The following is a 27,377-nucleotide window of genomic DNA, read 5'->3' as shown; positions in this document are numbered from 1 at the left end:
CAGTCTAATAGCACCCCTCTGCCTTTACAGATAAGTTGCAAGACTGTTGACTGACATGCCAGGTGCTGACTAGCAGCCAATTAAAGTTTCTTTCACTTTGAGACTTTGCACCTTTGTGTAGGATTCATGCCCCACTGTGCAAACCCCTTCCAGATGCCCTAAGACAAGCTGCCAGAGCTGTGGGGTCCTGCAATGGGATCATCAAAGGTAGGGATATTTTATTTTCCACTCCTGGAATGCAGAGGAGTTTAGCCTGCTGGAGTTGAAGCATATTGTCATGTTTGGGAGGGCAAAGTAGAACTTGCTCAAGGCACAGCATTTGGATCTAGATCCAGTCTTCTCAAAAATTCAGAGATTGTCAGCTTGAGGGTTTAGTTTGGACCCATCTGTAGAATGAATTAGATTCAATTGGAGGGTCCTGGACAGGAATGTAGTCAGTCCATTTCTGCAGGTTGCGGAGGAGGTGGTAGATAGATGAATGCAGTAGGAGTCAGAAGGAAGAAAATAGTATTCAGGAAGTTCTTACCTTTCTGGAATGGTCAGCATCCTACTCTTCCCAGACTGGATTGTCTCTGAGATTTGAGCATTTATAATCCAACTGAAATTTGGCAAAGGGAGAGCTTTTACTTTTCTTCTTCTATGGGCTGCGTGAATCCTCTGGGCATATTTTACACAGCTGCTTTAACGTACAGCTACATCAAAGTGTCACTGAGAGATGTGATGTAAGAAAATTCCCAGCAGAACCTGCAATCACAAACCAAAAGGATGACATAGTAAAGATGACCCTTGTTCTGCAAGGTGTATGCTGAATGGAGGACACTTCACCATGACTGTCTGAAAACTGTAACCTTTCCAGGGATGTTGTTTTCTTATGCATTTGTACGACAGATGGAATGAGTTGGGGAGAGGCTTCACTAAGACCATTGAGACATTCCCTATACACATAAGAAATTATTATCTCATGTGATTTCTTGCAATATTTCTCAAAAAGTCTTGTTGCCATTTTGTAGTATCTGTGAATTGTAGTTCAGCGGCATGTGTAACGTAGTCAGCAGCCCCTTCCCTGACTACTTAATCCAGGCCAGGATTTAAGAAGACCCAGTGTGATGACAATAGGTAGCACAGTCTGTGTTTAATTGGTTTTGGTGTTAAAGAGCCAAAGAAACACAAAGTGCTGTCAGGGTCCAATGGCCACAGTTAAGAGCTCCACTTCTAAACATTACAACAGATGAATAGGGATATCACAAGGTGCCAGTCATTATCTCCCCCAAAAAAATGCTGTTCACCAGTGTTGCCACTGCATGTCCAAGTGGTCAGATGAGTTATAATGCTGGGAGTCAAGTAATTTTACTAATCACAATACAATAATCCAGTGTGAGATTATTAGAGTAATCAGGTGAGTATATTATTAAATTAATGGTAGTGTTCAGATGCCATCTTCCATCCATTTCAATGGCATATGATGTTGAGTGTGTTCTACTAAGTCATTTTAGGAATTTATTTTTTCCAAGTCCCAGAAGCTAGCAACATGAGCTTCTTTCTTTGCGCATGGTAACCTTTTAAGTGATTGCTTGGTGAGATGAGGCGAAGATCCAAAGGCACATAAATGGGAGATCTGTGATTGTTTGCACCGACCTCATTGTGTCTAACATTACAGTATGCAGCACAACTCACAAAAGCTGCCCTCTAGGTAAAAGGACAGCCATACTGGGTCAGAACAAAGGTCCGTCTGTCCCAGTAGCCTGTCTTCTGATGGTAGCCAATGCCAAGTGCCCCAGAGAAAATGAACAGAACAGGTAATCAGCAAGTGATCCATCCCCTGAAACCCATTCCTGGCTCCTGGCAAATGTAGGCTAGGGACACCATCCCTGCCCATCTTGTCTAATAGCTATTGATCCTCCATGAACTTTTCTAGTTCTTCTTTGAACCCTGCTGTAGGCTTGGTCCTCACAATATCCTCTGGCAAGGAGTGCCACAGGTTGACTGTGAATTGTGTGAAAAAATATTTCCTTTTGTTTGTTTTAAACCTGCTACCTGTTCATTTAATTTGGTGACCCATGGTTCTTGTGTTATGACAAGGAGTAAATAACACTTTATTTCCTTTCTCCATCTGAGTCATGATATTTTGATCCCTATTGTATTCTCCCTTAGACATCTCTTTTCCAACAGCCAGTCTCACTAATCTCTCCTCGTACAGAAGACATTCCATACCCCTTGTCATTTTTCTTGCCCTTTTGTTGGCCTATACAGGGCGTCCCCTTTACACCTTGCCCCGATGTACGTTGTTTCACATTTGCATCATGGACATATTGAGGGCAAGGACGTAACAATTCCCCACCCTTCCATCATCACGTATGCTTCTTCTACCCAGTGCACTCTTCGAGGCTGAGCTGCTGGGTGCTGGGCTGGGCCACAGGGTAGGGCCAGGGGGCGACGGGGCCGCAGCTGCTTCAGCCGAGCTCTTCAAGACCTCCAACTTCATTTGGCAGCTCAACCTATATGGCTTCCACAAGGTGCTGCTGGGCCTGCCAGGTGGCTCCCTGGCTGCACCTGCCACCAGGCCACTGTACCACTTCCAGAGCCCACACTTCTGCTGCGTCTGCACCGACCTGCTCGTCCACCTCAAGCGGCTCACCAGTGCCAACAAGTCCAAGCTCACAGTCAGCCTGGAGGTGACCAGCTGCCTGCCCAACTGCTTCCAGTGCCTGCCCAGCAGCTTGCCTCACAGGGAGTCACTGGTACCACCGCCAGCACCAGGCAAGGCCGACAAGCTGCTTGGTCAGCTGGGGAGCAGCCCAAGGGGCACTCTGCAGACTGGCAGCTCACCGAGAACATGGAACAGGCCAGGGGCTCAGACACTGACACTGGGGCAGTGGCGCCATTACCGCATGTGAGGTCCCTATCCCTCTGTATTTACGTGTATCCTTATGGGGAAGAATTCCCCTCTATAAGTAGTTTCACTTTACATCGCAACTTCACGGTCCCTAGCCATGATGTATAAAGGGAGCCCCCTGTATATGTACGTGGAGATGGGGTGACCAAAGCTGCACATGGTGCTCAAGATGTGGGCATACCACAGATTTCTATTTTTTGTTTGCTTCTTTCTCTGCCACTGCATTTTGAGTGGCTCTTCTCAAAGAATTATTCACAATGACTCCAAGATGTCGTTCTTAATTGTTACCAGCTTAAGTGTTACCAGCTATACATACATTTATGTGTATAGTTGGAATTATGCATGGGCAGCATGTGAGGGGTACATGGAGGGGACAACACCTGCATCCCTTTCCCCCAACCATAGGAGGAGTCAACCTGCTTAATGGGATTTTCCTATGTCATAAAGCTATCCTAAGGACTTCTGAGCTATAGCCCTCCTGCAGCCAACAGAAGGATCATGCTCTTAGCAGTCTGGAACATCCTGTTTCTTTGTTGTCATGTATCTTGAAGCTATTGGTTGCATGTATAATGTAGAGCAGATGGTTATGATTTACACCAGAAGAGCGACCTGTTATGTGGCTGACCCAGGATCAGGTGAGTCGAAAAGTGTCTGAGGCATACACATACTCATCCCTTCCCAAGTCATGCTGTGTGCCCCTCTGCCACAACCATGGGTCAGCACTGTGATCTTGTGTCACTCCAACACAAAACTGGCATAGCAACTGTGGGATGATTGTCAGCTCATGATGGAGATGAGATTTTTCTTATCAAAGTTACTTCTGTTTTGTTTTTGTGTTAGTCTTTCAGCATGCTGGACAGAGCCATCATTTTTGGGGACCAGTCCTGAAGAAGTCATGAATTAGGGTTATCACCCTGCAGTAGAGACTGCAACAAGCAGTGGCTTTATGATGGGGAGAGGCTATCAGTTCAATATAATGTAATTCAGGAAGCAGGTTTAAATAGCTTGCTTTTGACAACTTGTTCAAAGAAAATGGGCGTTTAAGCAGGTGCACCCACAGCTGCAGAATTGGGACCGTTAAGTCTTTATTTTTGGAGACATGGCATCCCTACTAGCCTGCAACAAGATGAAGATTCACAGAGTTCATGTATAATAACCATATTTCGCTCCATTACAGGTAGTTCAAGGCCATTCTGCGTAACCGTATACATTGGTTTGTTCTCCATTTAAAAACCCCCAAATACCTTGGTTACAGACATATGATAAGGTTTAATGCATCTCCTGCCATAAAAGTGTTACTCAAGACTAATGAATAAATGAATGTTTGTTTAATCCCCTTTGTGGAAATCAAATAAGCTTTCAACAGCTATTTGTATGTTTATTGTCATGTGAATCATCACTTAGGTATACTGCCCTGTGCCATTAGCAGTTAATGGTCATAGTTTCACAGCATTAACTCACTTTTTTTTTTTTTTTTTAAACCCCCAGTACCAGCTACAGAAAGGATCGGTGTGGAGAATCCTGTTTTGTCACTGGCAGAATTGGCTTTTCTTCTGTTTGGTCCTGGCAGTGATGGCTGTCGTTCCCCTGGCTGTCTATCGAATGATGGTAGCTTTTAAGGACCCTCCACCCAGTCCTGTCTTCCATGCAGCAGCTGTATGTTTTGGTGTTCTCGCAGAGACTCTTCTGACCAAGTGAGTACAAGTCCTTTCCCTTTCTTTCTCTCCCTCTCTTGTAAAGAAGCAGGGAGAGTGGGCTAAGACTGAAAAGTTCCCAAAAGACTTACCCATTGTGTTAAATAACAGGTTTTAGAAGCTAGGAATTGTTACTGTAGCATTGCTGGGTGTCATTAAGGTTGCCTGTCTATGCCTGTTGAATTTTAATTCTGCTGTTATGCCAACTTAATGCTCTGCGGGGTTTGTTTGTTTGTTTGTTTCTGTATCTGTGGGGTTCACCCAGGATAGAGACTGAACAAGTTTTTCAAGGTTGTGTGGCTGAGAGGTTTTTGTTGTTGTTCTTTCATTATGAGGAAGGAAATAAAAATTCCTCTTAGTCAATACTTAAAATATCAAAGTCATTGTTTAAAGCCTTTCAGTCACAGTACAACTAATTCAATTGCTCAGTGTAGTACAGTTTCGTGGAAGATGAACACATAGTACAGACAAGCGATTGTAAAGTTGAACAAACATAAAATTAGTTTCAAAGTCTGAAACTTTCGGAGGGATGCTTTTGTAGAGATCTACCACCACATCTCTTCAGCAGGGCTAGGATCTGGGCCTTTAGTTCCACTTTCACCATCTAGAATAAGAGAGCAGCATTGTTAGCTCTTAGCAGTATTAGACTTTTATCCCTTATGTGGTACAGCCACAAAAGGGGGAATTAAATGTTTAGCTGTCCAGGGAAGCTCACCCTGAGTAACTGAGGCCCACAGAAATTTGTATTGGCCACCTCTTCAAAATGACTCACCAACAGCCACCTGCCTAAGCCAGAACTTCACTTGTGACCTTTTGTACCTCCAGGCCATCATCCAGGGGGTTGGGGACAAAAGGGGCAATTGCCCCAGCCCTGGCATTTCAAAGGGGCCCAGAGCTCCACCCACCACCACAGCCAAAGTAGCAGTGGTAGCAGCTGGAGCTCCAGGCCCCTTTGAACTGCCAAAGCAGTGCTGCTGCATGCAGCTCTGAGGGAGGGCCTAATGCCCCAGGTCCCACCTCTTCCACACTTGGCCCTGCCTCTTCTGTGGTACAGAGCCAGATCCCCCGCCTACCTCGCCCTGGGGTCCACAGCACCTCTCAGCACCAGTGTGTACCTCCATCCACCTTCCCCAGTGAACGTACAAACAAATACAAAGTTTGGGTCTCTATTTTTGTCCGTATCTGTTTCTGAGCTTTGTAATATAGTCCTGTCTCTATGACTGGCTAAACCAGAACATTGAATCCAGACATTAACCAACCCAAAATTCACATACAGTACTAGACCCAAAGTGTGTGTCAGTTACACCTATAATTTTTGAAAAAGAGTGAATTCCTGCTTGGATTTCACATTTCCCCAAATTAAAACAAGCATGCATTTACTCAATTATCTTAAAGCCACAAGGGTCATCATTAAAATGTTGACATTTAGTGTTTGAAACTAATTAACATTACCGTGGAATTACAGGTATATTGAGTGTCCTATCAATAATTACCTTCAAATGGTAAATCTGATTTTAATGGCAGCTCCCATTTTGTGGGGGATTTGAGCTTGCAGGTGAAGGAGAGGGAATTGGAGAGATACTACTCTTTAATAAAGCATCTGAACAAGTATATAGATGAGTGGAAAAGCAGCACAAAAATAGAAAAGACTAACTACACACAAGTGCTCGTGAAAGTTTCTGGTGAGATAAAAGCTTTAGAAACAAATTTGAGTTTAAAAGTGCACTTGAAAAGGTATGTACTCACATTGTGCCGCACAACAACAGTAGAATGCTAATAACATTTAATTTCCCTTGACTTCGAGCCTTCTTAACTTGCTGTAATGCTAGCATGGTGCTGTAAATCAAAGTGGGCTGTATTGTATGGTGAACATGTGTATTGAATCATTCCAGACGGCCTGGTGCTTTTTTAAAAACAAAACTCACAATAGTGTTTGTGCTGTGTTTTCATTTTTGGTAGCCCTTTCCTCTCCATCATGCTGATACTAGTTAGCTCATGTGTTCAAAATACAATATAAAAAAAAAAAAAGAGAAGGGAAATTAAGAGAGGAAAAAAGATAGCAGAAACTGTAGCACAGATGATTAGGCCAAAGTATCTTTAACATTATTTTCCCCCTTGTTCTAAGTGTTATTCCGTTTTCAAGAAAAACAAATTGGAATACTGCCTGGGGTCTACTGAATCATTAGTAAATTAAGAATCTGTTTTTAATAACATTTAACTTGTAAATAATGCATTAATTGACTAGCTTGAAAGTTAGCTTGAATGTTAGAAACTCTGGCACTAAATGCGTAATGAAAGAAGTGTTCTGTTTGAGGAGGCTGGATGGTAAAAGTAACAAATTAAATATGACAGTTGATATTTGTGAAAAGGGTGATATAATTAGAGGACACCTGCAGCTGTTTTCCAACCAAAACAACAGAAATTAAACATGTATAAAGTATGTATGCTACATTTTCTCTTAGCATATTTCTTTTGTTCTCCTTAGAGTTTTTCCGTATAAGCATTTTTTTAAAAAAAAATTCCCTTACCTTTTGTCAGGTCATACGTCTATACAAGCAACAAGTGCCTGTGTGTCAAATCTCTAGAAATACTACAGGTTATTGCCTCTATGTGTGATCTATCCATCAGACTAATGGAAAAGAACCAAAATATAACTAAGAGTTTGACGTTACTAAAGAACATGATGCATACCCAAGAAGTATTTAAGCTGAGATATGGTCAAACGTTCCTACTTGTAGTGTTCTTGTCTGTGGAATTATCACCATTTAATATCAAGGATGATTTCTTTAAAGTGTAAAGTGATGTGACAAGTTAATATTGAACAGCTGTATGTAGATATTTTAAATGTAAATGTGTTGTTTGCACTGAGAGAGAGAATTTCATGGGTTTTTGTTCATGGGGATCTGAACCCATATTTCGAAAGATGGAAGCAGAGTATTAACTCCCTAAATATAACTTCCCCAGATCACACCACTCTTAACAGAGTAGAAAATTATGATGCATATTCATTGCAGATGGTCCCAGGGCATAGGGTTAGAATCCGGATACAAAGTTTGTCAAAGTTTGGGAAGTGTTGGGTTCTAGGGATTTTTTTCATCTTATGTATTCTTCCTTGAGTGTGCAAAAGGAAATATAATTTAAAATTCCATAAATAGGAGTCTCTGAACTTGTCTTCTGAATTACATCAATGAAATGAGAAATGGCTCCATTGTGGTCTATGGAATTCCACTGGTACTGTTCCTTGAGATCAAAAACAGGCCTTACATCAAACAGCAACAAGAAAATAGTACCAGTTCTGCTCCTTCAAACCTAATGGTTGTGTCTACACTACAAAAATAACTTCGAAGTTGCTTACTTTGAAGTAAGAAACTTTGAAGATGAGAATCTACACGCACCCTACTTCGAAGTTAAACTTTGAAGTAGGGTACTGCTCCATTCCCGGGAATGGAGTAAGGACTTCGAAGTTGGGCTCCCTACTTAGAAGTTAACCTCAAAGGAAGGGAAAAATGTGTGTAGACTCTCTGCTGGCTACTTTAATGTAGTGCTAACTTTGAAATTAACTTCAAAGTTAGTTCCTAGTGTAGACGCACCCAATGTAAATTCAGAGTAACTCCACTAAAATTAACAGTGTTACTCCAGATTTATATTAGTTTAGATGGCAACAGAAGGTGGTCCAGTTTTTCTAATTCATATACAACTGTGATATGAAATGCCTTGAAAAAGTTTTTGATATTTTAGTTTAGCTGCAACTTATAATATCGTGATATTCCAAATTTTGTGTTTTGTGCTTTATTTTATTGAAATAGGTAAATATGAATATTCTAAATCGTGTTCCCAAGTCAAAAGATTTTTTTTGTCGCAACATAATTGCGAGGCTGGTATGGGGATATAGATTGCTCTCACTTCACCACTACTCATACAACCCAGACCAGCAGGAACCAGAAGTTGTTAAAATATAACGACTGTCAGTTGGTCAATGCAGAAAGGATTGATTATGTCAACAGATTGGAGTCCATGCTAAAAATAACAGCACCACAATTGGGACCATTTTCAGTCGTCTGAATATACATATCATGTATCACATAGACATGGAAACCGGAATCTGCAAATTGAAGCAGAGGAGCATTGGTGGAGCTAGTCCTGGAACAAGTCTAGAACTTCCACATATACTAAATTCACTTAAAAACAGAAAAAGACAAGACACTAGCGTTAAGGTAGGAGTGGCTGTCCCTGCTCAGTTGCTACTACTCCTGGGTTTGCAATACCTGGCCATTTTCTCCAGAGCTAAGGCACATGGAACAGGACAGTGTGGGGAAATGCTGACCACGGCACATAGCCAAGTGTGAATACTGTAAATTGTCAGTGTATCCTTTGTCAGTTGTCGGAAACACAGATACTCGTAAACGAAGGATGGAGGAGGAGACTGAAAATTCACTTTAGAATAAACACTGTGGACATGGATTTGGAATGTGCTAACAAGTTAGAACCATTTAAGTAAATATATGAAGCAATCATATCAACAATGCTTTTTTAGTCAATAATACCTTTATTACCAGGTCTTGTTTTTATCTTGATGAAGCTGAGGCTGGCTTTGATGACTGATATAGCAAGTATTGTGCAAGACATCGGAAGCAGGTTTTCATGTAGAGATGTTGCACAATAGCTGGGAAAATTGTCACAGTTCATCCATATATGGTAGAATTCTCCCCCCTCCCCTCTGAGATGCAAATATGGCAATTTTCTCTAATAAACGTACTGCATTATTCTGTAGGAGAGGTCTCAACACTGTCACAGAGCTGCTCTTTGGTGACGCTTCTTATAACGCAACACAACCGTTATGTAGTATTCTCTTCTAAACCTGACATGTCTGTTTCACGCTTGTGGGCCATGGATGACACAGGTGTATACAGTCATTTTAGTCTCATCATGGGGTTCATGTAATGCCTCTGATGAAATACCTGCTCTATCAGTTCCAATGGTCAGGTTCTGTCAATGGAGCACTCAGACATTCCCAGCATGAATTGCACAAGTGTACATCTGCTGCGGCTCTGTTGACTCTCCCAGTTTTACAGATGCATCACCAACATCAGGTTGGTTTTGTGCATCGCCTTTGCCACTGTTAATTTTGGTCCCATTTGACGTTATGCTGATGAATAATGGGCAATGGTACCCACTCAAATGTGATACGAGAGGTTTACAAGTAACGAGGAATGGTTCTCAAAGGCTATCATACCAATGACTTGAATGCTAGTCATCATCCTTTCTAGCATGAATGAGGATTCGGTGGCCCATTGAGGTTAGTTTCTGCTCCCGTAGGTCACCAGCATTGTTTGCTGCTCCTCCTTTCACTGGGCTTGTTTATTTCTTTCTGTCTTTTTCCATTGATGCAGGGAAGACATTGCCCTAAAATTCATAATAGGAAAAGGTCGAGTAGTAACACAGCCATATACTAATGTCTTCCACGAAAGTAAGGAAAGAATTTTCTTCTTGGCTCCCTACTTTACACAGGGCTCTGTCGTATTCCTTGACTCTGGTACAAATCACATTCAGTTCAGTAGGGTTTTGGCAGAGTAAAACATGCAAATCAGACTGTGTATTTTTTAAAATGATTCTGGCTCTACTTTGTGTTTTGCTTTTCTTTCCCTATAGGCTCATTTTCTTTTTTGCTTCTATTCCTTGTGTTTTTCTTTGTCCTCAAGACCTCATCCTATTTCTTTAAGTGAAATTAATCTGATCTACTTTCTCTCTTACTGCACCCCTGGTCTTCCTGTGCTCTGTTATCTGTAGAATTCTGGTTTTGCTAAAGAATAAAATAGGGTCATCTCTACAGTATTTAGACAGAAATCCCTGCAGATTGTGCTGTAAGTCTTTCATGATTTGCTTTTAATGTGTAACATGACGCAACATATCAAATAAGAGTTAGCCATTTGACTTACAACCCATATTCCCGTAAGTGCTGAGTAGAACAGATTATTTTTCAAAGTTGTATGTACAGGTATGCTCTGCTCTGGGGTGGCATTGGAAAAAACTCAGGCTGAGATGTGAAGATGTCAAGGCTGGTCTTCCCTGGTTTCCTTGGAAGAGTCTATATGTGCTCCATAGGATGTATATCATTAGTTCTGACTCCTAAATGGAAGGATGGGCAGTATTTGCGTCTTTCCTTCTCAAATAATCAGCTTTCACTGGTTTGTGATGGTTAATTTAATTTGTTCTCCAATCACCAGCAACGTTCAGGACAGCCAGGACTTATAGTTCTAAGGTGAAAACAAAGCAGACAAAATCATGTTTTCAACACAATTTGGGACAACTATTCTTTCAGGCAAAGGGCTTGCTCCATCTTCCATTATCTTTAATTTGTGTGGGACCTTTAATGAAAGGAATTAGACCACATGACATTAGGACCTATCTAGCGTTGCTGCATTCTAGGATATTTTGCAAATTCCAAGCTTTATATTGTTCCATGGCAGAGATGCAACTGTCACAGTGTAAGCAAATGTACCACTGGCCTGTGCCTCCAACCTCCTAGTCAATAAAGTTGTGAACTTTGCAGATTGTTTTGCCAAAGTTAGGGTTTGAAAAGCAGCGTCAGTTAACTTAGCTGAGTAACAAATAACTAGTATTTCCGATTGCTGTTTTTCTGGTTAATCGCGTTGTTGAACTCATTACTGCTGATGTTTGTACACAAATGGATATCATTAAAATGTACAAGAGATACAATCTGTAAGAGTTAAAGTTGTGCTAGAATCTTAGCTTTGACATTTCTTGCCTTTCGTGATTTCCAGGGGTGCTCTTCCGTTTGCATCTGCATATTTGTCCTTCTGTCCATGTGCAAGCAAGATAGCTACAGGGTGAGGTTCGCAGATTTGTGCCCACAGTTCATTTTGCAGACACTTATTTTGCTGGCACAATTTGCACCTGTCAAAAGGGAGGAGGCCTGGAGTTAGCCAAACTAAAAATATACTCCTGACTCTGTAAACGTATCACTGAGTGGACATAGCTTTAGCAACAGAGAAGTACCAATCTAGACACAAACCTGTAGGCTGAAAAAAAGAAAAGAAAAGAAGAGAAATTAATACAATAGCAGGGCATAAGGAAGATGTGCTGGCTTAGTTAAATAAGTCTCAACTGGTATTATTCGATTGAAATCTAGAGTGCAGCTGTTAGGGGAATATCCAGCCGGTTTTAGATAGAAAAATCTGCCTCAATATTGTGTTTCAGCATCATTTGAATGCTATAACTAGAGTATTGGTAGCAGGGGTGGGAGGGAAGTGAGAGAGAGAGGTGGTGTTCAGATACTATATAAGATATCGTTTCATACTGGAGAGATGGAGGAAAAAATAAAATTACACTGGGCCTGCTAAGTTCTGCTAGTGCAGTGAGTGCTTGGAAGCTGAGGATAATGGAATGCTGAGAGGCCGTTAGGAGGCTCATGTGTGTATACTATGCATTGTGAGGTGCCTTATCTCCAAAATGAAGTTTTTCCCACCCAGCTATACACACTGTACATCTTACAGAGGAAAAAGGTCCTGTTTCCTGAAGTGAGAGATCACGTCAGCTGGGCAACGTTCCTTTTCACTCCAAGAATGAGAGAGAGGTTTTAATTTTCTGTTTAACATAGTTACAGCTATTTGCAGCTGTGCTGCTGCAAAACTTGGGCTAACATCTCATTTACTACCTATGGCAGAGCCTTCAGCGCTGCAGAGAAATCATTCTATTTATTAGACTTAAAATTAAAAAAAAACCTCTTGGTACTTTTGAGCAGCATTTAGAGCCTTACAAACACTAAGTAAAGTTTCACTCGATGCTCTTGGAAGATGAGGTGGTGTTCTTGGGCATTGTTTTAATGAATATTTAACAGCACTATAACTTTGTATGATCCTCTACCAAGAGTGAAGAGGGTACAGATCCAGCCAAGCCCTGCTTGGAGCAAGGCTTTCATGGGAAGCGGCAGGAAGGTAGCTCTAAGATGCCTTTCTGCTCTCCCAGTCCAAGGACCGGTTGGGGTCCTCAGCATAATTTAGTGCAGCCTCAGCAGGTCAGTCTGCTGGCTGGCAATTGCTCTAATTCAAGGTACTGTAGCTATATCTCTTATGCCCTAATGTGTCCCAGCACCAGGGCTAGGTACTAGGAGCAGGCAACACAGACCAAGCTACACCAGCTTTATGTTACCCTGTTAAATTCTCAGCTCCCCCATTAAATTAGCTGTTTTACATTGCCTGAACAATGCAAGGCTACCAGACAGCACATTGGGGATCTGGCCCAGAGTATCTACCATGGAGACTTAGAAAGGTATAACAGGTGAATATAGGAAATGAAGTAATCAGAAGAGAGAAGCAGGAAAAAGGAGGAAGGTTAACAATAATATGAGTCCCATTGTACCACGAGTTAATCCAATAAATCAGAGGTGGGAAAGATGCAGCCCGTGGGCTGGATCTGGCCCACCAAGCCTTTTAACCTGGTCTGCAGCCTGCCTCTGCTTTGGAAGGTGGCTCTCTGCAGTCCCCACCCCCAGAAAAATGTCTCTGCTCCTATTGGCCAATGGAAGATGAGAGATTTTGCTGGGGGCAGGGACAGTGCAGTGCAAATTCTTAGCTCCCATTGGCTGGTTTATGGCCAATAGGAGCTGAGAGATTTTGCTGGGAGCGGGGGCAGTGCAGCAGAATTGCTCAGCTCCCATCGGCTGGTTTCTGCTGGCTGGCACAGAACCTGCCTGTGAGAGCTGCTGGCCAGGAGCTGCTTAGGTAAGCATCTCCTGGCCACAGCCTGCTTCCAGCATCACACCCCAACTCCCTCCCAAAGCCTGCTCCCACACCTATGCCCCGTCCCACGCCAAAATCCTTTTCTGCCCTTCTATCCCCTCCTGGCCCCTGCACCCTGATAATCTGCCTCAGGTCACAACCTTCTCCTTCTCCCAAAACTCCCTCTCAGATCCCACACTCTATCCTGCCCCTCTCCCCAGAACTCCTTTCTGCACTCAGCCTCCATCCCAGATCCTGCACTTGCTCCATAGAAAAGTGCAGCCCTTGACCACTTCCCAAAATCTTGGAGTGGCCCCCCAACAAAAATTATTACCCACTCCTGCTCTAACTAGATCAGTCGAACTGTTCACTATTAATAATGTTTCTGCAAGCTTTTCTGTCGTTTCTTTCTGCATCCAATCAAAGTGTTGCTATGGTTCGTTGGGCACACCCACAAATTCTAGGTACACAAGCGCATTTAGTAAAAATTACCCTGTACTGGGAGACCATCCTGGTTACAACAGTTCTGTAGGCTACTGAGATGAGGGTCACTCACATGGCCCACTCACTAGCCTGCATTGCCCAGGAGTGACCTAGAATGAAACGTGGGGAGCATCCAGAGATGAGAGGAGGGATGTAGACCAAGCCTATGCAAAACCTTTAAGGTGAGAGCAGTGAGTCTGAGCCGAAAGTGGTGGGAGGTTGGTGAAGGGCCTTGAGACTGGGGGCATGGTGTTTGAAAGGGGGGAAAGGACAGTATCCCACCCACACACCATCCCCACTCTATTGTTAATTGCCAGTAGAAGCAAGAGAATACAGACTTAAGGCTCCCTTCTCCCGGCCGTTTATTATTAGGGCTCTCCAAGTAGATAATGTCAATTTCTTCCCAGGTATAAATCCATTGACTTCAATAGGCTTACACCCGAGGTGACGTTGACCCTGGGTGACTCTGCATGGTATATGCACGCCAGGCGCCAGGCACAGCAGGCTGAGTTAAGGATGGGGAAGAAGGAGCAGGGACTCCTCTGCATCTCCCTGCTTTGAGAGATTTAATTTAGGCCCTTCTCTTGCTGTTATTTCAGGCCTTTTCTTGTATTTTATACAAACTCATACTGCCTGGAACTTGAGGGTTGAAATAGTCACATAGCTCTGTATTGTTTGGGAGTAATACGTGCTTTTCCCCAGTGGCACTGTGATAGTCTCTGATCCGCCTGCCTCCTGCTGTCCACTGTCATTGTGTCTCACAGTCACTGAGTGGCCTGAGGTGTAGCTGGCACTCACAGACCCCCCTCCAATGCCTGTAACTCTGAAACTACATGACATCTTAACCTTTATAAAATTTCTTCAAGACAGCATTTAAAAAGACCCAAATCTTTCCTGACCTTTACATTTTAGTAGAGGTTGTTTTTTTAAAAAAAATTGATGTTACAATATTTTTTCCTTAGTTGTGGCATTTTTAAGCTAGTTCAAGGGGAACTTTTGCTTTCCTTCTTCCATCCTATATGAGGCCGATCATTAATCATGGAAGCTAAAGCACTCCAGATTCCAACCTGACTTGATAATGTTTTTATGTTTGTGACATTTTATACCTCTCAGTTGGTGGGAAGTTCTGTCCTTTTCATTTGTAATCTACTAGGCTGTAATTTGAGTCTATAGTCTGATTTCCTGTTTAACCTCTCACACCCACCCCAGGACAGGTTTTGCCATGCTGTTCTGTGGAGAAAATAGTGATGGTATGCCACTGAATTTTTGGTGATTGCTAAAGGACTTGCATCAGTGATCATTCAGGCTAGAACATGAGGAGCTGAATTTTCATATCCCAATCAGGAGTAATTACATTCAAAACAATAGAACAGATTCTGCAGGCGTTTAGGGTACGTCATCACTAAGCAGAAGATCCACCCGGTCAGGGTCGATCTTCCAGGACTCAATTTCCCGTGAACTATCTGAGATCGGCAGTCGACCCATATACTCTGCAAGGAGTAGGGGTGGTCAAAGGGAGAGTTTCTCCCATCAACCTGCCTCTGTGAGGATGGCCAGGTAAGTTGATTACAGATAAGTCAATTCCAGCTACGCAGTTGCCGTAGCTAAAACTGCATATCTACAATCTACTTTAATGCTTACTGTAGACCTGACCTTACGCTGCGTAAATCCAAATTGGCTCCAATGAGTGCTTCAGCTGAATGACCCAGATGTAAAATGCACACAAGAGAAGACTTAGGCCCAGGGTTTTTACTCAAATATTTTAATACTTCGAAAAAAGGGAACTTTAAAATGAAGCTTCCCCCCTGTTTTATGGCAATTGATCTTTCTGGTGACACTAGGATCTGCATATCTCAGAGTGCAAACCACTGTGCTATAAGAAATCGCTTTATGCTTAGGTGAAACTTCCTATGTTCTCATATATTTCCTATCTACTATAATCTCATGAAATCCCCCATGAAATTTGGCAGTCATAATACTTAAGACTTAGCTTCTAAACACTTTTCAATGATGCTATTGGATTTGCATTCACTTGTTAATTTTTGTTGAAACAGTAATATAGTACTTGCAAAAGCACTGTAGGCAAGAAGAGTACCCCTGATAAATATGTGTATCTATTTCCTATCTAGCAGGTTGAGCTGGGCAACATTTTGTCCAAACATTTTTTCAGCAAAAAATGCAAATTTGGCAGCACCAAAATAATTTATGAATTCATTTTGATTTCACTGATTGTTCATCAAAAAAAACTTTAAAAAGTCAAAATGTTTTGTTTCAACATTTTCAAAACACAACGTTTTGATATTTTGATTCAAGATCTCTACTTATTTTGAAATGTTCTTTAGTTTTGTTTAAAAAAATTGAAAACTTTAAAAAATTCCTGGTTGCGAGAGGGTTTTTTTGGATTATTGTTTTGCTGCATAGTTTTAAATAATTATTTTTGGTTTCTTCAAAAATATTTTGTCACTTTTTTTTGGAATTATAAATTTTAAAAAAACTTTATTATACACACAGCTCTTACTTTCTAATCCAAAAACAGAAGGTCACTTCAAAGTTGCTTGGTGAAGGAACCTAATGGAATAGAAACGAATTCTGCAGGGTTATTTGCCATTATTTCTGAATCCAATAGTCAAGAAAGGGAAAATTCATGGAGAAACAAATGCTGCATTTATTACTGTGATGCAACATTCATAAAATCTATATCATGGGATGAGGAGTTTATACACAGGGTAATGAGATTTTTCCTTTATGCATTTTTTATAACTGCTTAATCCAGGTGCTGTAGGTTATTTTTTTATTCCTCAGTTTCACCGCTACAAAACACTTCAGTATTTTTAATTTATTTCTGCTTACAATACAGATGTTCTCAATTGTGTTTCTAACTACATTTCGACCATTATAATTGTTTTATTTGTTTGTGTCAGTGTATAAACAGGAGTTGAATGTGCACTATACAATAGTTAGGTTTCAAGAAGCTTGTAAAAAGCCTCTAGTGATTTAGTTATCTACAAATTAAGCTATGACTAACAGTAATATCTTTATCATTAGTTGTTTTAATCATCAGATGAGTTCCCTGCAATTTATATGGGCTGTTATATCTTCACATAAAGGTTTCATCCTCTAAAACAGCATTTTTCAATGACCATTTGGAAACGACATTTGGAGGAACATTTGGGTTGCGTCCTCTAACTAAATTTCCAAGCTGTTAGTAATGGACTAAAGAAAACGTTGTCTGCACTGAATACTAAAAAGCTATAAGTAAGAGCCTTCAAGGTTATGTGTAAATATTGACATTTTTTAATTTTATTTAGCATACAAAAGTGAACTTGCCATGTTGCTTATCTTGACATAAAGCAATGACCGTATCTGCATCAGTTGAGATGTGTACCTCACACTCTCTGATTTACAGAAATGATCTACCATTTTCCAGGTGCAGGTTTTATTATATTAGACCACAGAGGTATGGGAAATAAATGCTCATGTAGGACCATGTCAAGAAAACAACAGAAGAATCTCCTTTTGTCTTAGAAGTTTTTGTCACATATGCAGACTTGGGTACCAATAAAGCCATTAAGGTCCCTTCTGAGAGGTGCAAAAGAATTTTAGGACATTCAGCTTCCCACAGGTCCTCAGTTCATCATAAATAAAGCCTGACCATAACTGTGACACTACGTAGCTGGACCTTCTACCAGCCACACTGCCTTTCCCCTTAAGTGTGACTGTATTGTCTTGTCTTTATAACAGGAGGTTACCCCAGTAGCTGCAGGGTATTCAAATGCTTTCTTAATATACTCAAAAATATGCAAATGTGCAAATAATAGTCAGTAGTTCTTTCAGGGTATTGTTTATGTTAACTGCATTAATATATGCTAAGTGATGAGATATTACTTGCCCAGGTTTGTGGCCCCAAGGCATGAAACACAAGGGGTTCGCAACATTCTCAGTACATGAGAAAGCCATAAGGTCCTTGCTGTTCATACTGCAGAACTGTATATAGTCAATGTTTAATGTTCATGAAAGAGATGCTGGGGCTCAAGCAAGTAGGTGCTGGGGTTTCAGCAGATTTTTATACTTTCAGAATTGACCCGACAAGCTTAGAGGTGCCCGGTGGTGAACTACTAAGCCTACAGGTGCTCAGCCATGGCAATCTGTGGCACAAATTAAGCATTGACAATAGTCACAAAAAATGGCCCAATGCTGCCAAAAAAACACCTTAGTTCTGTCCCTGGGCAATCTAACTGAAACACCAGCACTATCAGAATTTGTTCTAAAGTATTAGCTTCTGCTTTCTTAACACTCTTAACGTTAATACTTTGTTTCTGCATGAAACCTGAGCCTTTCTCTTGCTTCAGCTGGTTGCCTTTTGCGCTTCTCAAGGGAGTGTAATAGAGATTTTATTTATTTGCATATGAGAAGATGGATTTAATAAATTGCAGAATCATAAATTTCCTTTATGGAGGGAAATATCACTGTTTCTGGTCATTTAAGTGTATTGTACAGCCTTAACTGTTGCCTGTGCTTTCAGTGGATACGTTAAAAGCTGACCTATAGACTGCATTAACTTTGATTCTTCCTATTTATCAAAAACGTTACAGTCCCTCACAATACCCATCTTTATGAGTCCCAGATGAGAGAACCGCAGTAGGTAGAATGCTATGGTGACAGAGCTAGCAGTTCAAGGCCAGCACAAAGAGGTTGATTTTATGCACTTTACCTGAGGTGCCAGACTTAGGTGTGGACGTATTTGGTAGACACTTTTCTGGCTGCTCGCGCACGGTGTGGGGCACAGATGTAATTTGCTCTTGTTAAATGTATCATGCACACAAAGGAGGCAGCCATATGCTGCACCAGCTGAAGTTGGTTTTACTGTACCTTCAAAGAGGTCATTATCAGTGCCCTCAGGTAAAGTATATTGCAGCTGTCTAACCAAGAGGTCGTAAAGATATAGATGAGTGTGATGAAGGTAGAGGGCTGAATTCCGTGGCCAGCTGAAGATGGTAAAAAAAGGCACTTGGGGACACTTTGCTAGGTAGGACGCCATGAGCAGGAATCACCTGCTGACTTAGGCTGTGACGAGCTTTGACAACGAGGGTCACCCTCAGCTTTGAATGCAGCCACAGATTTTATCAGTTCCTTCAAATGCTTTCTCTTGCCATTCAGCATCACCTTCCTGTTACCTAGAAAGAGCCTGGGCCACCTGGCTGGCACCTATGCCTTATCACTGCCCGACACAAGGAAGCAATAGCATACGCTTTCAGTACAGCTTGGTGTCAGGATATTGAGGACAGTGTAGACTATGCTATTTCACAACCCTGCAGTAGTTTCAGAAATGTTTTGAACAAGAGCAGTGCCAGCACTGTGGTACTGCACAATTAAGGCCTTGTCCATGCTACCCAGGTCTGCTAGCAGGGTTAGAGGTGGAAAGTGGGCAGTTGCCCCAGGGCTTGGCATTTCAAAAGGCCCTGGAGCTCTGGCTGCCACTGCCAAAGTAGACCTGCAGGCTCCTTTGAAGTGCTGCGTGCGTAAGGCTGAGTGCCCTAGACCCTGCCTCTTCTGCCCTTGGTCTTGCCCCTTCTGGGGCATGGAGCTGGGCACCTCCCCACCTGACACTACACTGTCTCAAAGTTCACTGTATAGGGGTGAGTAGCAGTGCACCAAAGTGCTGCAGCGTAACTTCCCCACCTAGATGTTGTGAGCATGAACTGAAAGGTTCCTAGTTCACATTCATCTGGTCCTGGTTGAGGAGGATTACAGTAAATCAAAATAGGAATGTTTATTTGCATGTGTAGCATCCATGTGGGTGGAGTTCTTCCGCGCATGTTGCTGCTCGCATCCCTGTAGCCTGAACTATGAGCAGTGTTGGTAAGACCTGAGAGTCCTTGGGAAGGAAAACTAGTTACCTATTACCTGTTTTGGGGTCTTCCTGATAGCAAGTAGCAGATCTACCATTCCTTCCTCCCTTGCCATGTCAGGAGCACCATGTGGCCAACAGCCTCAAAGGCTACTGCAAGATACGTCTTCATAAGCAAGGATCTGACTTCTCTCATTTCCATGAAGGAATGAGCAATACCAAGACTAATACTGTTTCAATAGTGGTCTGGTCTCAAACCTTATTGTTGCACCTAGAAGTGAAGGATGTCAGATACTACAGAAGTTGGACTCCCATGACCATCTCAGTGGTCTCTCACAGAAAAGGGAAGCTAGGCCTGATGCTATAATTGGCGAGAACATTAGTGTCAAGTCGTGATTTCTGGGGAAAGCATCAGAATGCCCAATGTTTGTGGGATGCTAGCAGTGAAGTCAGTATGTTTAGCCCATCTGGCCTTTTTACTATTACCATGCTCTTTGAAAGGCCATCCCAGAACCTTGGTGATACTCTTAAATCCTTGTGTTCTCTTGCATCAGATGCTCAAAACATTGTTATATGTACTTTGATTGTTGCAAGTGATTACGTAAAACCTATGGAAATAAAGAGAAATCCATAGATGTACCCAAAAACTCTGATTCTGATCTCACACTGATTTCATCTGGGAATAACCATAATGAAGTCAAGTGAATTGCACAGGTGTAAAACTAATCTAAATGAAATCAGAAACAGGTTTAACATGTTACTTGTTCGTTTGTTGTGAGTGTGGAGAAATAGAGTTGTGGGGCATTTGTTGGGTTGGTTGGTTGCTTTTTTATCTGCGCTGATGCTATGTTGGGACTTTTGCATTCTCTTAAGATGAATCTGAATATGGACTTTACTCTAGGATTACCATGGTGCATGTAAAACTAACATATCTTTTCTAGAGAGACTTGAATTCTGCCAGCTGTAAATGACATACATGAAGTGATGTTGGGTGCTGCTGGAACAAACTACAAAGTCTCTCTTTTTTCATATTTGCTGTCCAGTCAATTTCAGTGACAACACACAGCTAGAAATGTACTGACAATAACTGAATGCAATACAAGTGGGTTAGAAACATCAATGGGTTAATCATAGAATCATAGAAGAGTAGGACTGGAAGGGACCTCGAGGGGCTGGTTGATATTGTAATTTTGCAAAAACTGAAATTCTTATTTGTTATTTATCCAGTTTCAAAATATAACAAATAGTTTTGTTGCCAATAACTAAACACCTATATTTATAGCACACTGGCACTTTGTAAGTGTCATTTCTGTCATTCTCTGCATATGTTCTAGTTTTTCTGGAGTTACAAAAATGTTATAATTATCATTAGAACTTTGTGATCAAGAAGATTATATTTTTCAATGTGACTAACTGTTTTCTCAAGACACCCTGACTGCAGTGGAGTGACTGTGCTGACATTTGCACAGATGGACAGATGGTGCCTGGGATATGTCTGGTTAAAACGCAGACTTAAAGAGCCGAGTTGAGAAAGCTGAGCCACTGTGTTTCTAGACTAGCTGCCTGAATCATAAGAAAATGTAGCTTGTATTATCCTTAGTGCTATATGTAATGGAAAACATAGCGAGCCATAGCAAATCAGGGCTATTGCTAAAACATACCTTTTGGCAGAAGGCGATGATGATTTTATATCAGATTTTAGTATGCTTTTGTTCCATACCTAAGTAAGATATCTTGCCTTGGGCACTAACCTAAGCTGTTATCCCTTTACGTACAGAAACAGAAAGAGACAAATTTATTCATACGTCCAGTTGGCTAAAGAAGGACACATACATATATTGCATTTGGTGAATTATCCCTGGAAGTTGAAACCCCCCCAGTCTAAAATTGCAATGTAGAATTAGCATTTTGAAGAGGGTAGCTGGATTCGGATATCTGTTACACCAGCATAAATTGTAAATCAAAAGTAGCTTTCTTGACTTCAAGCAAGAAAGCTTCTGTTTAGGCTACTTATGGGAATGATATAAGCCGCGTCTACACATGCTGCCTACTTCAAAGTAGCGGCGCCAACTTCGAAATAGCGCCCGTCACAGCTACACGTGTTGGGCGCTATTTCAAAGTTAACATCGACGTTAGGCGACGAGACGTCGAAGTTGCTAACCCCATGAGGGGATGGGAATAGCGCCCTACTTCGACGTTCAACGTCGAATTAGGGAACGCGTAGTCATTGCGCGTCCCGCAACATCGAAATAGCGGGGTCCTCTATGGTGGCCATCAGCTGAGGGGTTGAGAGATGCTCTCTCCAGCCCCTGAGCTCAATGGTGGCCACGTGGAGCGGCGCCTTAAAGCTCCCCGCCCCCTGCCTTCCTGTGCAGGAAGCTGAAAGAGTGTGCAGGCAGCAGCATTGCCACGCAGCCAGCCTGCATGCTCCTCCGCAGCCACAGACACCCACACCCGACGCAATGGCCGCCCGCCAGCCCCCCAAGCGCCCCCAGGGCACCCCCCCAAGGGGAGCCAGGGCTCCCAGCCCAACAGCCAGGCGGGGAAGCGGCAGCAGGGCCCCTCCTGGACGGAGGCCAAGCTTCGGGACCTGCTGGGGCTCTGGAGCGAGGAGGAGGTGCTCCAGGTAATGGGGAGCAAGAGGCGGAATGCGGATGCGTTCGCTCAGCTGGCCGAGGGCCTGGCCGCCTGGGGTCACCCTGCCCGCACTCCAGATCATGTCCGAAGTAAAGTGAAGGAGCTGTGACAGGGTTACGCCCGGGCCCAGGATGCGGCCGGCCGATCTGGGGCCGCCCCCGTCACTTGCCCCTTTTACAGGGAGCTCAGGGACATCCTGGCCCCCCAGCACACCTCCTCTCCTCCAGCCACGCTTGATACCTTGGCCGACGAGCCCCAGCAGGCCCCAGAGGTGGAGTCCGCCCCGGAGGCAAGCCCCGCACCTCGGGGGCCCCCCCAGGAGCCCACCCACGGGGCACCGGAGGAGGAGGGGGAGTCCTCCTCCAGCGATGCCGGCCTGAGGATCGTCCTGCCATCCAGGAGCTCCAGCCAGGCGTCCGCCCCCTGGGTGTCCCCCGACCGTGGGAGTGGACCATCAGGTATGTACCCCCCCGGTGCACACCCCCGGGGTTGAGGGGCGGGGGTAGTAGATATGACCAGGGCCCTCCACATGCCCAGATGACCATGGCCCCAAGGACAGCAGTGGCATGTCCCTCAGAAGAGTGCATCAGCCCCTGCCTCCCCAGCACGACAGTGCCATGCCCCATCCCCGGGGCTGGGGGGAGCGGAACCTCTGGGGTCCCCTGGGGGGAGGGGGTGGGACACCCAGCAGCAGCAGTAGCAGCAGCATGTGATGGAGTGGGGGGAGTACAAATGCGAGACTCAGGCTAGATGTGAGAAACAAGCAGAATAGCTCCCAGTGGCTAAGGATGACCCTGGGGCTACAACTGGCAGGTTACACCTCTGCCCTGAACAAAGAGGAGGGAGGAGCCGAGCTGGGTTTGAATCGGGGGCGGCAGTTAGAGGCATGGGGAAGGGAGAGCTAGAAGGCAGCCAGCCTGAGGAGGGGGAAAGCTACACCCCAGAAGGGCACCCCTCGGGGTCTTCTCCCTAGGACGGGTTGGAAGGACTGTCTCTGACTGCTGTACTGTCGCTTCTGTGAGAAACTGGGCATCTGTTGCCTAATAAACCTCCTGTCATACCTGCTGAGTGAGAGTCACTCCTGCCAGCGGATGGGGTGCAGTGCAGGGGGATCCCTGAACCCCATCACAGCAGCATCTGATGGGGATGGGGAACCTGCAGCAGAGGGGTGGGGGGACAAGGGCCACGGCTCAGGGCCCACACTAACGGCTGTCTCCACTCTTCTTCCCCACCTCCTGTGTTCTGCAGCTGCACCATCTGAAGGACCGGAGAGCGCCAGCGAGGTGTCAGTGGTCCCGGAATCCCCTCTGGGGCCATCACTCCAGGCCAGCCTCTCGGCAGAGGACCTACCAGCCCCACGGCAGGGAAGATGGTGGACCCAGCACCACCACCTGACGGCGACGGACTCCCAGCTGCTGCCCTCCACCGTCGGCAGCTGGAGGTTGCCGAGCAGCGGCTGCGGGTGGAGGAGCGCCGCCTCCAGCTACAGGAGCAGGCTCTGGCCTGGTGCCAGGAGGCATGGGGGGCCTTCATGCGGACATTCGATCGTATCGCCGACTACCTGGCCCCCCATGCCATGCTGGCTACCGCTGCGCCCGCCCTGCCTGCTCCACCCACTGCGCCGTCCGCCGTCGCACCGCCACCCGCCACCGAGAGGGACCTGGGGCCAGCTGACACCCGCCGGCCACATCTACCGGTCCGCCCGGCCCCCAGCCAGCCCCGGCCAGGGCTGAGGCCGAGGCGGGGATCCCGGCTGCCCACCCCCAGCACTGGACATTAGGGGGTGTGGGGCCCAGGACGTGGCCCCTCCCCCTTTGTATATATTCCCTCCAGTGTTATGTTCTTTTGTAAATAGTTTGTATATTTGACCCCTGTTACTATGCTGATCCTTGCCCCCCCAAGTACATAGTTCTCCCCTTCCTTGTCTTCCCCTTTCATGTTATCCTTATTTATAATACATATATATATGTTAGATTTTGCCTGTAAATAGTTAGTCTTGTTGATAATAATAATAAGAGTTCTACAGATATTTGATTTGACAAACAACTGTCTGCTTTTATTTACAAGAAAAGTGGTGGGGGGTGCTCTTGGGTGCTCTGTGGTGTGGGCGTAGGGGCAGGGAGTGTTGTGGAGGATGGCGGGGGCAGTGGGGGGCCTGCCAGCATTCACCCCGCGGCCTCATCGAACTGGGCCCACAGGGCCTCCCGGACCCGGGTCCCTTCGGGGTCCCCCTGGTGACTGGGGGCAGTGGGTGGCCGCACATTGGCCCTGCCGGCCTCCACAGCCCAGCCCTGAAAGAAGGCCTCCCCCTTGCTCTCCACCAGGTTGTGGAGGGCACTGCACGCGCCCACAATCTGGGGGATGTTGGTGGGGCCCACATCAAGGCGGGTGAGGAGACATCTCCAGCGCCCTTTGAGGCGGCCAAATGTGTGCTCCACCACCTGGCGCGCGTGGTTCAGGCGCAGGTTGAAGCGCTCCTGGGTGGCAGACAGATGGCCCGTGTACAGGTGCATGAGCCAGGGCCGGAGGGGGTACGCCGCATCTGCGATGACGCAGAGGGGCATGGTGGTGTCCCCCACAGGGATCTCCCGCTGGGGGATGTAGGTCCCCACCTCCAGCCAGCGGCACAGACCCAAGTTCCGGAATACCTGGGTGTCGTGGGTGCTGCCAGGCCAGCCCACATATATGTCCAGGAAAAGGGCCCCGGCTGTCCACCAAAGCCTGGAGAACCACTGAGTGGTAGCCCTTCCTGTTTTAGTAGCGTCCTCCACTGTGTTCCAGGGCGCGGAGGGGGATGTGAGTCCCATCCATAGCCCCGAAGCAACTGGGGAAGCCCAGGGTGGCAAAGCCCACAATGGCGGCATCCAGGTCCCCAAGCCACACGAGCCTGTGGAGGAGCAGGGTGTTGACGGCGCAGACGACCTGCAGGGGAAGCACATGGGAGAGCACCAGTGAGGGGTGTGCAGGGTGTGTGTGGCCCTCCCCTGCCAGGGCCCCCCTCCTCTCCCCCCCGTGGGTCGTCTTACCTCCATAAGGACAGCCCCGACGGTGGCCTTGCCGACACCAAACTGCTGTCCCACGGATCGGTAGCTGTCTGGAGTGGCCAGTTTCCAGACAGCAATGCCGACCCGTTTCTCGACGCTGAGGGCACACCGCATGGCGGTGTCCTGGTGCCTCAGTGCGGGGGTGAGCCACTGGCATAGCTCCAGAAATGTCTGCCAGCTCATGCGAAAGTTCTGGAGCCAGTGGTCGTCGTCCCACTCTCCGAGCACCAGCCACTCCCACCAGTCGGTGCTTGTGGGGTAGCTCTACAGCCGGTGGCATGTGCGGCGGGGGGGGCAGGGGGGCGGGGTGCTGCAGGGTTGAGGGTTGCGTCCTCCTCCCCTGCAGGCAACTCCTCCTCTGTGGCAAGGAGGTGCTCAGCTGCCTCCTGCATGGTGTGGAGCAGGGCGAGCACTGCTCCTGCAGGGGCGGCTGGGGGGATCTCTGGCGGCTGCTGCTGCTGCTGCTGCTGCTGCTGCTGGGGGTCCATGCCTGCGTTGCTCGAGGTGTGCGTGCCCGTGGCTCTGCAGAGCGTGTGCTGTGCAGGCTGCGTGTGTCTGGGAGGGGCCCTTTAAGGGAGCGGCTAGCTGTTGCCCTGGAAGCACTAGTCTGCCCTGTGACCCTGTCTGCAGCTGTTCTTGGCACCCTTATTTCGATGTGTGCTACTTTGGCGTGTAGACGTTCCCTCGCAGCGCCTATTTCGATGTGGTGCTGCCCAACGTCGACGTTGAACGTTGACGTTGCCAGCCCTGGAGGACGTGTAGACGTTGTTCATCGAAATAGCCTATTTCGATGTAGCGTTCACGTGTAGACGTAGCCTACTAGACCTTCTCCTATTATGAATTTTAGGGCAATGTCACTCTGACTCCTTGATTGACTCCTTGATTGACTCCAGATATGTCATATTAACCTCTCAAATTCATTCCTGATGTATCTCCAAGTCAAATGCGGTCCTATGGGTCTATTTCTTCCTTTATAAAACAGCGGTGATGCATACCTACCTGTCAGGCATAGTCAGTGTTCATACGGTGCTTTAAAAAGTGTAAAGCACAATATACTTGAGATATTATTTTTATTATGACCCTTTTGCAGTAGATATTTATAGTTTCACTGGCTCTGCCAGCTATATTTACTACTGTAGAACTAATGGAACGGTGTCCAAATCGCATACTACTCCAGAAATCAGGTCTGGCCAAAGAGTTTGTGGGACACAAGGCATCACGCTGACCGGTCGGGGAAACGGGGGGAATCAGCATGGGCAGCTAGTGGGCAGGGCCCAAGGCAGCGTGGGGGTGGGGGCAGCCAGTAGGCAGGGCCCAAGGCACCACTCTGATGGGGGGGCAGCCAGTGGGCAGGGCCCAAGGCATCATGCTGATGAGGAGGGCAGCCAGTGGGTGGGGCCCAGGGCAGCACACTGTCAGTGCAGCCTGGCACAGGGCCCTGAAGGCATGGAGCCCAAGGCAATTGCCTTGCTTGGCTTTCCCTAAGTTTGGGCCTGCCAGAAAGGCTGCTGGGCATCATTTTGTGAGCGAGGGATAGACCAGTGATTTGAGCATTGGCCTGTTAAATCCATGACTGTGAGCTCAGTCCTTGAGGGGGGCCGTTTAGAGATCTGGGACAAAATCATTTTAAAAAAAAAATCTGTCCGGGATTAGGTCCTGCTGTGAGTGTAGGGGGTGAAATAGATGACCTCTGAAGGTAACTTCCAGTTCGATGAGATGGATAGGTCTGGGTAACCAAATTTTTGATAGGTAGCATGAGAGGGGAATGGGAAGGCCAAATTAACTCTCTTGGGGGCCAGAGCTTTTAGATTTTGTGGAGCCCTCTAGGCTCCAGCCTGAGGCCACAAATGAGAGGTTCCGTATGTAGGAGGGAGCTGCAGGTTGAGGCAGGAGGATGAGTGTGGGCTGTGGGGTGGGGCTGAGGCATTTGGGGTGCAGGAAGGAACTCCAGGCTAGAGCCAAAGGGTTTGGAGTGTGGGAGGGGGCTCAGAGCAAGATGTTGGATTAGGGGTGTTTGGTCTGGGTGGGACTTAGGGTGCA

The 27,377-nt window shown here is 45.5% G+C and overlaps 1 protein-coding gene across 1 annotated transcript in view; it reads left to right on the top strand.

The window, feature by feature from the left end:
* Positions 1-27,377, top strand: part of LOC142017806 (uncharacterized) — a 232,334-nt gene that overhangs the window by 195,173 nt on the left and 9,784 nt on the right. Inside the window, exon 4 of the mRNA XM_075003079.1 lies at positions 4,382-4,587. Within this exon, the coding sequence (XP_074859180.1) occupies positions 4,382-4,587 (206 nt within the window). The remainder of the gene's footprint in view (positions 1-4,381; positions 4,588-27,377) is intronic.

This window comes from Carettochelys insculpta, chromosome 9 (assembly GCF_033958435.1).
Source record: "Carettochelys insculpta isolate YL-2023 chromosome 9, ASM3395843v1, whole genome shotgun sequence".
Classification (NCBI taxonomy): domain Eukaryota; kingdom Metazoa; phylum Chordata; order Testudines; family Carettochelyidae; genus Carettochelys; species Carettochelys insculpta.
Note: the sequence above shows the minus strand (reverse complement) of the source record. Positions and strands in the feature narration are given on the sequence as shown.